Here is a 12,059-nt window from a genome sequence, read left to right as displayed (position 1 = left end):
CCTTACCTCAAATCCTTTATAAAGAGACACAAGAAACACCCAGATTTTCTCCTCAAACTGTTTCCTTTCTAGTTTGCGCAAAGTGTCTACATCGTTACAAATCCAAGTCTTACAGTTAATGCCTGTTGTCAAAACCCTGACTACTAATACATGCTAACACTTCGACATTTTTAAACACAGATTATACAGTCAGGAAACTGCATAATGGGAGTGCAAATGGGAAAAGAATCTTACAAGGAATCAACTTCCTGAAATGAAAAGTGGTGAGCAGCCTACTCCCTCCAAATACTTTCAAGTTCAAACAAATAGGCCTATACAGCCACATTGTACTGGCACTCTTTCTAATGAGGATGTAAAGAATGAAGACTTACATCTGACAGAGCAGGTGTTCTATTATTTTAGCACTGCCTAATAATCTGTATGAAGAAAAAGTTTTGAATGAGTAAACAAACTAGTCACTGATATTAGAAACTAGAAAACAAAATTACATAGGTAGGAGAGGTGCTCCAAGTAGTGATTCAGACTAATTATAAAAAACGTTTGTTACTAATACAAGGTCAAAGAAAATACATGTTTTCCTTGGGAAGACACTGCTTAAGAGAAAATTCTACTTGGCAGACAGTACAGTTTTTATTCCTCTTCCTCTTCTGAAATTCTAAACTGTCCAACATGAACCAAAGGAAACAGGTGCCATAATGAAACTGTACTCTATACCTCCATCAATTCTTCACGTTTCTAGCCATTAACTTCATATCCTTCAGAAGGAAGCTCTCCCCAGTCTACTCACTTCTATGTCTGAGACTACTGCCAGGAATCTGACAGCATACACCTTCCCGATTTGTGCTATTTCCTGTGCTTACTGTATATAAAGAAAACAGTCAAATAATTCAGTTAACCCTTGTAAACATGTTTATTTGAGAAACACATAGTATGCAAAGGATGTATTTTGGTATTTCTTCACAGAAGACAAAACAGAACTGTTCACATCATGCACTGTCACTAATGCTGCACAAAGCAGCTACCTCTCAAAGAAGCAGTGATTCTTTCCCATGTTCTGCCCCACTGGGCAAATTTATTTGATTGGATCTGTGACTTAAAAACAAATAGTAATTTTCACTTAGTGGACACTAGTTTTTAGATACAGTTTTTTATAGTTTTTATATTAGGAAACAAGAGCACTTTATTGTACAGTCACACAACCACCAAACTAATTGCAACTTCACTATCAGATGTACATAGTTGGGAAGTGAAGTAAGAGAAAGAAGCAGAGGCCACCTCATCTGAGAATGGCCCATGTCATTTGGTCTCCAAAAATCAATTTATCATTATTTTCACCTGTGTGACTTGTCAGATACATTCTATTTAATCCCAGCCTACTAACTTTATCTAAACATTTCACATTAAAAGCATCCAGAAAAATGGACCTGTTAAGCAAGTCTAATATTCAAACCATTCCTTGAGAAAGTAATAACAAGTTTAACAATATTATCCTCTTGCTGACCTTTTCAGCTAGGGAGTAACTTTCAAGAGGAAAGCAATTATTTTTCAGAGTTATTTAGGTAGTACTTAGAACTTTTCTTCTCATTCTTCTCAAAATATTGTGCTGTCCAATTATGAGACTGCGTCTTGCATGTTACTTACACAGCCACACAGGATGACTCTATTTTTAACCTCTGTGGCAACACAGTGAAATTCTAATTTTCCTAACATGTGAGCATGTGTGTGTAGGTGTGGGTGTGTACACTTTAAATGAAAATGCGGAATTGTATACAAATACATTATTTTTCAAAGGTTAATGACAGTCTGGACTACAAATGACAAATGAAACTCAACCGAAATAGGCAAGACTTTTGGTAATGCTACTGGCTACAGCAGGACAGAGCTTTTAAGAGTGCCAGGCTATCAGTCTTTCAAATAAAATACCTTAAGAGTTTTCTTCAATTTTGTGTCCTCCTTTTATAAAACTGATGATCAGTCATACCTTAAGCCTTCACTGGGAAGTGGTTCTCCTCCCTCTCAAACATTTTTCCTCCTAAATACTTTTTTGTCTTGCATTGTTTCCCACCTGTCCAAATAAAGTTGTTGCCAAAGTTCCTATATTTGTACCATTTTCAGCTCACACGAGGACCTGTGCCCTTCACATCACTCAAATTTCAGAAGCAAATAAGCTGAAAACGGTAAAAAAGACAGCCAATCTTACAAGAGCTTCTCAGGCAGAAGCAAAAACAAAAATGAAAACAGGAATATTGAGCTGACGGGTCAAATAATTTTCATAGTGTTTAACAGCCTTAAATCTTCCATCTCAAAATGAAAGCTACCACTGACAGACTGATAACAACTGAATTAGTTCAGTTTACACTTAGGAATACAAGAGTCAAACAGGTGTCCTGGGTCACTGCGATCAGTCTGCTTCTATTATAAGCTACCACGTACACTGATATTTTCCTGGGCTCTATTTATGTTTTGAGTGTCTATAATTAATGCAGCATTTTCCACAATAATGTTCATTTTTATGACATTTTACACAGCTTATGGAAGACTGAATGGCTAATGAGGGAGACATACTGATTGAGCCTTACAGGTATGGTAATGGCATATTCTTACGTTCCTTTACCTTCAAAGCAGGCTGTAATCTCTTTGGCGTAAGAAATGTCTTTTTGTTAAATGGTCCATGGAGTTTAGAACAGTAAGTGAATTTATTTTTGAGAACTACAGCTCCTAATAAGCAATAATATCTGATAAAAGCATACATAACACACCAAGTTTTTTATTTAGATGCAACAGTAGCAGTAACATAAGACAGAACGCACAAACATCAGTCTTACTAGATACCAATGGAAGTTGATGCTGTTCTTAATCCTTCATGATGAAAAATGAAATGGACTACCCATCAGTAATTTAATTCTTTAGGAATGCATTGCTCAGGTTTATTATGAAAACAAAATTGCCTCTGTAACTGGCATAGATTTACACACATTCTCCTCCTCCTGTTCTTCCTGCCCTACATTTCTGGCACAGGGATTAGGTGTGAATACACCACTAGCAGCAACTACCTAACGGAGTTGTCTACAAGAAACAAGTGTCAGCACACCCAGAATGCAAACAAGAGTATCACTCTAGGAAAGCCACATTCCTGACCATGCCTGCTTTGCCCGGCTATGTGCAACAAAGTTCACCCCATTCAAAGCTGACTATTTTGTCTGCACAAGAGAGCTGTTGGTTCTACTCAGCTTCAAAAACCCAACAGCATACAGGCTCCAGGACAGATAAATGACGAACACACACATGCACAAGGATATGATACCTCAGAGAAATCGGTTGCTTTTAAGTAGCTCTCAAAACTACCTACAGATCAGTCTACAAGCACAGTCAGTAGCTCCCCATGCACACAGTTTGGACAGAGTGGGCTTCCGATTTCTTCGTTATGCAGTAATTTCTGTAGAATTGCATCCAAGGACAGCGTAGTTTCTAAACACGAGTAATAGGCAGAACTAATGTTCTACAGATATCCAGAATGTTGGCATTCTTTAACAATGTAGGAATTAAAAGTGTATCACAACTTAAGCTCTATCTTAGGTGTCTTGTCACATATTTCCAAATTACCAGCATCCACTCAGACCATCTCCAAGATCACTGTATCTGAACATCTAGCTAGCAACAGAGATGATATAGGAACCACCTGAAGTAACAGGTCCAAAGCAAGTTGGATGATGCCTATTCTATCCAACTTAGGAAAACCTACACAACTTAAAAAGCATGTAGGAAAAATAGTTTCCTAAACAAAATCAGAAGTAGGCTGAATTTTACTTTAAGACAAAATCTAAACTATATCCCAAAAAAACCTCGTAATATTAACCCTACCCTCCCCCCCCATAAGCTGAAACCCACATGCTGTCATTCTCCTTATAGAAGAGAAGGAAATCATGGAAGTCACCTTGCTGAACAACTGAAGTCGCAAGCTAGTTGCCACAGGCTCTGAAGATTAACATGAACTATCAATTTTCCACACCATTAATGATGAGTATCCCTCATATACCAGAGGATTTTCACCAAACCCAGAACAAACATTAACTTCATTAAAGTGCAAGGAGAGAAGCCTGGGAAACCAACTAAAAGTTGGTTCATATGGAAGCAAGGATTAATGTAATAGTCCTTAAGATCCATCAGACAACAGAAAGTTAGCAAGGCTTCTCTTTGAAGACCAACACTAATGGACAACAAGAACCCTAAGGTACTCAGAAACTTGAATCCATCCGGTTAAAGTCTTCCTGTTAGCCAAGAAGGCAGTCATTTTTAGTAAAATGAAAAACTAAGAACTACTAGGGGAGAAGGGGGAGGGAGGGGAATCAACTGCTATTAGAAATACTCTTAACTTCCACCTGTATAGATCTAGGAACTTGATAAAGCTTTTCAAAATCCTCACTAACAGTTATGGTCATCTGGCTACCAAAATTGCCAGAATAAGGCTGGGCATGTAATTCAGTTACAGTGCATCCTACCTCACATTGCTTTTCAGACATCATCAAAGACATCCACACAAATTCTACAGATGATAAAAACATCTGACAGACATCCTACACAGAACTGACACAGACTGGAACCATAATCTCTTGGGCTGAGAAACAAAGAGACCTCAGACTACTTTCAGATCTGAAAGAGTTCCAAGGGTATCACTCCACAGCTCACATTAAGCATGAAGTAATTAGAAGTACCTAGTTCCCTAAAATAAATAATCACAGTGTACTTATGACATATCACAACTACCTCATGGTTTAAATTAAACTTCCCTGTTTACTGTTATAAAACCTGAGGGGGAATATCATCAGCCTAACACAATGGTCCTGAAAAAAGTTACCTACACTTGAGTTATACTAAATCTATATAGGTAGGTATACTGACATTTCTCATGCGGTAGAAACATCCAACCTTCCTGTCACGACCAATGAAAGCCTTCTTAAATGAAAAGCCTTTACTACAAATTACTTCAAAAGGAAAAGGAAGGAAAAGACATTATTTGTTGTAAATCCATAAGTCTTTCCACTATTTCAAGGAAGAGTTAATGATCAAGAAGCTAACACTTGCAGAATGAGAACTGTCTCCCTGAATGAGCACTGTCTCCCCGAAACTAACTAGACTACAACCAGTGCTACACCAGCAACAGAAATGAAATAGAGGAAGTTAAGAGGAAAGGGCAAACTTTCATATGACACAGCACTGCAGACATTTGCTTATGGAACTATCGAAATGTCCAGTTTCTGATTTGAAAGTGATTCTTAAGCAAGCTGTGGTGGAGACTACCTACAGTCATCTCAGTTAACTTTAAGATCTAAGCATGTGTTGGATTCATCACAAGTCCGAGGATTTGGCTTTCTTCTTTTTAAGGCAGGTTCACTTCTTCTGTATTCAAAGTCAGTTGTTGGGAGCAGAAGAAAGTAATGTATTTTAGCATTGTATGAAACTTCATAGCACACCCTTAACTTCAAAGTTTTTAATGGCTCTTTGTGATACCCAAAACTGCAAAGGTGAAATGGAAATACAGTGAATAAAGTGTCAGAAGGCAAAGATGACACTGACAGAAACTCAAAAACACTTGCAAACAATGCTGCCTCCAGGGAAAAAGCTGCATTCAGAAACTGAAAGGAGAAGATGTTCTGTCAGGCAGAAATTACATAGCCACAAATTGCCAAGCAATTTGGTACTGCCTGAAGGTCAGCACTGATAAAACTGATACGTCGGTCTCCTCACTGATGAAGATAAATAAGGCTCTTAAACAAGCACCACAAGTCTTTTAAATCTTGGAGCTTATCAAGAACTGTGACTCCAGTGTAATTTGAAACTGAGAAGTTCTGTTCCTCCCAATGGCCTTAGGGTTTCTCTAAGAAGAACGATCTCTGCAGAAATATGTGGGCCTTTACAACAACTGCAGCAATGTAGTTAAATACTAGACATACAGCCCGGGGTGCGGTGTGTAACCATACAATTTAAACAAGAAGTGGAAAGAGGAACAAATGAAAACTCAGCCCCTCAGAGGAGGCACACTTTTATGAAATCTGAGACTGCATACCAACGTGTTCAAGTTCTGCAGAGGACCTGTGATATGTAAATCTAGCAACACTACTGCTGAAGTCAGCTTTCTCACTTAAGAAGAAAGTCCTGCTTCACCTTTTAAGAAGAGCTGCTCTAGGAGAACACAGTGACATAGGAGTATAGTAACACAGGGGGGCTGGAGTAGACAAATTCAATGCATTACAGGTGACCTATCCCTCAACTGTAACCTTCTTTGCCATGGTTTTTTTCCTTCCAAACTGGAAAGATGTAACAGACAAAGGAGCACCAGTTATGATTTGAGAAGTTGTGTACCCGTGTCCACCTCTGACACATAGTCCTTCCAATATATTAAAGTAATTTTGATGGCTTTACAGGAACCAGTCTTGGGTCTTTCCTTTGTAAGTAATTTTTATTCTGTTTCAGATAATGTAGAGTGGTTTGATGTCATGTAAGAATATACTTGTTGCAGGAAAAACAGAGCTGAAACTATGCTACCCATGAGAACCATCACCCCTGAGAGATAAAAGGGAAAAGAGCTTCTCCAAAACAACACAGCAAGGATAGAGAATACCAAGTACATCTGGCAGCAAAATGCACATTCCACACCTGAAAAACAAAACACCCAGGCACAGGTAACTGTGCAGAAGGTAGTACTCACAGTAAAATACGAACCTAGAAGAACAGGAGTGAAGAGAAAAATTAATTACTTTCTGGAGCAGAAAATGACTGACTGTGTGGCAAAGCACACTATGACCTCCCTATTTATCCACATCAAGCATAAAGGTGGCAGGATACACATATTGTCTACAGACATCAAAGAGGTAAACACTAATGTATTAAAACAAAGCGGTATGAGCACGTATGTAGCTACCATAAGAATGTGCATGCTGGGTGACACTGAAAGAAAAAAACGTGAAACCCTGAAATATTTGTATCAGTAACATCCACCAAAAGCCCAATCACTGATAAATGTATAAGTTTACTTTCCAAAAGTAAATGTATAGGTTTTCTTTCCAAAAGCTCTGAGTTCCAATGCCTTAGACTGATCAGCTTAATTGTGACTATCTTGCCACATTATGCTTTTGTGCCTTATCTAATTCTGTTGTCTAAGTATGTACTGTATATATTCACATAACCTTATTGTAAGAGCAAAAAAAGACTTGTTTCCACCTGCTGAAAGGGAGTAGCTAGATCCTGAAATACACATAAACAGAGGTCAATCTTCTTTTTCTTTAGTAAGACTAGGCCAAAGAAAAATCAGAAATTTCGTGAAACTTTTTCTCCTTCTGTACTTTAAACTCATGAAAAATAATAGCATCTACAAAAAAATAACATAACTTCATTGCAACAGTTAAAAACACTTTCTCAGAAATGTTTGCTCACTGCTAACTTACATATATCCACAGTACTGTAAAATTGAATAATCTTAAAGCCAGGTCTTTCAAATCACACCACAACAGACATGTAATTTCAAGAAAAAATATTTTCATTTTGATCATAATAGTTGACTAGTTATTTTCAAGTATTTCTTGTAATATTCAATGACATATTTGCATTTCTATTTCCACCTTTTTAATTCTCTAACATTTTAAGCAGAGAGGTTATACAGTCACAGATATGGACCCTGAACTCAGCATAGAGTAAAAAAAAAATGCATTAAGTTGTATCTATTACGAGTCATGAGGAAAAAAAAAGTGCTCTCAGAGTTACATATTAAAATAGGTGAAGTTGGAATAGCTGCTCTAAAAACTTATTTTGGAAATCTACGTTTAGTTAATACTGAACATACTTTGCATCCTTCTACCTGCATGCTACATTGCACAAACTGCAGTATTTTTACTAATCTCAGTATCGAAAATTAAAAATACTCAACTCATTCAAAATTTTATTTGTTTAGAAGTGTAAATTATTGCTTTAACACATATTACTAAAAACCAAGATCTGAACGATTTCTCAAGCAAATGAAGTGGTGCAAAACCTGTTCATAAATACAGAATCCTTCCAAATTCAGGACTTCCCATCCACCTATGGCAAGCTTTAGAATTTGTTATTACTAGAAGGGAAAAAAAAAAATCAAACACTGAAAAAAACCCACCCTTGATGCCCTCTCTCCATTTAAGAATCAACTTCAAGCCCTCAGTCACAAAGTTCTTGATTACAAATCTCTACTGTAAGCGCAGATCTGTAATTTTGTGCACAACTGTTATATCTGAAATAAAGTTAATCCAAATCAAGTAACAAAATTTGCCCTAATGGGAGTTCTCCTTCAGCTCCACTAAGAGAAATTCAATATACATAAGAAATAATTTAAAAAATTAAAACAACACTTTACTTGGAGAAAGCCATATTCAAAATTTGGTTATAAAGTTTTTTTTTCTTATAGAGAAAGGATATATTTTAAGTTTCATAGAGACAGAAAATTAATACTTTACAGTATTTAGGGATGAAAAATATCATTACTCCCAATGGATTTGCCACATCCAACTGAAAAGTGTTAAAAATTTTTTAGTATTTTTTTCCTTGGTTGCAATATTGAACTTGCTTTCTTTGACTCCAAGCTTCTTCAAGAAATTCTTGGTTTATACAAACCAAATAACAATACGTGATGTCCTCAAAATAGTATCAGGAGCACTTACTCATCGTACTTGATATGATAAATAGCTTCTTCACCAGTGTCCATACAGTCTGAATAAGATGTGGATGGTGTACTGTCCAAATTATTTGCATTTTCTCTAGAATGATCTTGATTTAAGTTTCCATTAGTCCTTTTGTAAGTGTTACCACTCTTCCCTTGAGCTTTACCATTCTTATGTCCCTTTGTTGCTCGGGTAACATTTTCTATATGAGCTTCAAACCAGGCTCCAATGCTGACATCACGGGCATCCACCAATTCATTTATCTAAAAGGAAAATCAAATAATGAATTAATGCTTATTTTATATACTTCCAATTAAGAAAAAATAAATCAGTCAACTTACTGTGCTACTGTTTATAAAACAATCAAATATAATAATCAGTTGAGCTTAAGCAAGTTCAAGGAATATGCAGTCATGAATACTTTCATTTACACTTTGAGTATTTTATTACTCTTCCTTCATTGAAATCTAGTATAATCTGTATGTAATTTTAAAAAGCAAGGCTAATTTTCTTCTGTTTTTCCCTCCAAACCTGAAAATTAACGTGATCTGTCATTATACTTTCCTCTTGTTTCATCATTTGTTCTTTACGGCTAAAACAAGCACATAGAGCATCAAAGTACTATCTCACAACCCAGCAGTTTACAGACTTCCCTGAGCCTTCAACTTGGAGTTTTTATTTAACCTTCTACCCTTCTGGCCTGCATGATTTTTTTTAACCAATAAAGACTCGAGAGAGAAAACAAGTCTAACAAGGTTGCCCACACAGTCAGCCAAAATGTTATGACTGTAAGAAATGAAACTATCTCAAGCATTTCTCCCTTCTGTACTCACAAGTACTACCGGTATTAATTTACTGGCAACCAAACCATTTTTATTCTAAATCACATTTAACTTTCTGAAGTCTTCAGCCAATTAAACAGATGTTCCTTTAATAATACTGAGAACACTGAAAGAAAAGATCTTTAAAATACTTCAAAAGTACACCAAGTATAAGAAAATGACTACATCAGAACTACTGCACACCCATACCACAGAAAATATCTTTAATAAACACTATGAGACACATGCATGTTTATGGTTTAAGCTCTACTCTTTGTCTAGTACCAACATCATACCAGACAGATACTCACTCTTAGAAACCCCAAAGGCTGGTTTCTAAGACCTGAATAATCTTATTATATTTTCACAGGAACAAACACAAAAACATTCTAACATTTAGGGTGAATCAGCTCTTAAGTATTGGAAAGCAAAATGGACAGCAGTTTGAGCTAACAAGTTTATCCCAAGAAAGCAATACTTGAGTTTTTTCCATTCCTCTTCCTAAGATAACTTCCAAAATTCAAGGTTTTATTTTTCTGCCCATGTAAAATATATGCATGGACATGTATTTTCTTATTCTTTCTTACAATGTACAGTATTCAAAGTACAGCTTTTTACCAGAATGACAATTTCAGCCACATAACAAACAAATCAGAGAAGGGCAGCCTCATTTTAAATCTGTGAATCTATTTTAAACATAATCAGTGGATTCTGGCACTTCTAGAAGGAACCCTCTTGAAGGCATCCCTACACAACCTTATGTGTTTGAATCAGTTGTAGCTCAAAAGGGAAGCTTTAGTTCCTCTTCTCCAAAACACAGTTGAACAAGATACACACTAGTAAAGATTCCTTCATCTGCTTCTGCTTCTTGCAACCAGTTATGGAAGTGCCAGAGAAACCATGTTAGCAAAGTCAAAAATCATCATCCAGAACAAAACAAAACAAACAAACAAAACCACCAAAACAACAAAAAAAGTAGAATAAAATCATAAATTAGTGCAAACTCCCTTAATCATTCCTCTTCAATGCATGCTTCTGTAATCTTATGTGAACAGTTACAAAACATACTTCCCACCCTTGTAAAGAATAAAGGCAAGTAATTATTACCACAGACCACTGAGGCACATAAGACAACTATTTTGAGTTAGAGGTGTCTTGTTTAAGAACTGTTTTATCAGTAGCTCTTTATAAACAGCATTAAACAAACACTGATTTTAATTATAGATTCAGTTTGTGTGGTTTTTATTCCAAGCCAGTGTTCTTCGGTTAATCTTTTTTTACTACAGTCAGAGTTTTTTGGAAGAAAAGTTATGAAGACCATATGAGACGGGGAAACACGCACATGGCTTCTAAATGAGCTCTAGTCTTTTTAACATCATTCCCGCATGCCCAAGCAGTGTTACTGTAACTCCTCTCTTGCAACTTGTCTTGTATTCCTCCTTTTGGCCATTGCTTAGCCAAGGCAGTGTCCTTCACAGATGCCAAGTTCACCTTGAGACGGCCCCCCAGTTCTTAAATGAGATACTACTAATGATTTTCAGTCTTAGTAATAAGGAACGGGAGTTTGAACATAATTCCACCCTGCTACTAGTCCTTCAGAGCACATATAAATAACAGACATCAGGTACAACTGGAATAAAAAACAACCTAAAGCATTCTAATTTACATAATATACAATGGAACTCTGTTTAAATCACTATTTTAACCATCTAACAATAATTTAATTATTATTAACATTTACTTCCAATATCAACTCTATCATTTTTTTTTTCATTATAGGTCCCATACAGGCTATCTTTCCTTTTGGTAGTTGAAATCAGAAAAAGAGAGCATGATACAGAGGCTGAGACTATCCATAACATAGAGTAAGTAACAGGTATTTTCTTGAGTCTAGCTCTGAATAAAGATCCAGTGAGGCACAGGACTTCCCTCAGACAGAAGCTGTACCAACTACTTCTTCCCGTAACTAAACAATTCCTTATTATCTGACAAAAAAGAAAATGGAAAATGGTTAAATATATCAATTTGTTTAGCCATCTAACGTAGCTTAGTTTATGGTCTTTTCTATTGACTTTCATTAAACAACTTTACTACCTTTGAACTACAAAAGTGGCTAAAAATACATTCTTCAAAGTTTTCTAATACTGAAATCCTCTACGCATTCTTACTGTTATCTACAAAAAGGAAAAAATGCAATGGCTATACCCTTAATTTTTCTCTATATATAAAGAAAACATACAGTTGGCTGAAAAAGTAATCAATTCACAAGTAATGAGGCACAGGATAAGCAAGAGGCCCAACTTGTTTTCTCAGCCAGTCTCCTCAGTTCTTCAACGATTTAAGGCAAGTCTGCCAATTTACCACAGTCTCAACCTTCTATTACTTCTCTGCAACTGTGGACATTTTCCGACAAAATAATTACTGTTATGGCTATGTCTTATCTAAAGAAACACCCAAACAGGAGGTGAATTGCTACCATACACATACATAGATACATACATATACACATACTAAATGTCCAATAAGCTAGCAATCTGGAAACTGCCCATTTTCT

General features: G+C 36.2%; 1 protein-coding gene across 3 annotated transcripts in view; it reads right to left on the bottom strand.

Moving 5' to 3' along the window:
• Positions 1-12,059, bottom strand: part of UHRF2 (ubiquitin like with PHD and ring finger domains 2) — a 79,330-nt gene that overhangs the window by 52,868 nt on the left and 14,403 nt on the right. For all 3 annotated transcript variants that reach the window (XM_064641424.1, XM_064641422.1, XM_064641423.1), the window contains exon 3: positions 8,685-8,947. In XM_064641424.1, the coding sequence (XP_064497494.1) occupies positions 8,685-8,947 (263 nt within the window). The remainder of the gene's footprint in view (positions 1-8,684; positions 8,948-12,059) is intronic.

This window comes from Pseudopipra pipra, chromosome Z, assembly GCF_036250125.1.
Source record: "Pseudopipra pipra isolate bDixPip1 chromosome Z, bDixPip1.hap1, whole genome shotgun sequence".
Taxonomy (NCBI): domain Eukaryota; kingdom Metazoa; phylum Chordata; class Aves; order Passeriformes; family Pipridae; genus Pseudopipra; species Pseudopipra pipra.
Note: the sequence above shows the minus strand (reverse complement) of the source record. Positions and strands in the feature narration are given on the sequence as shown.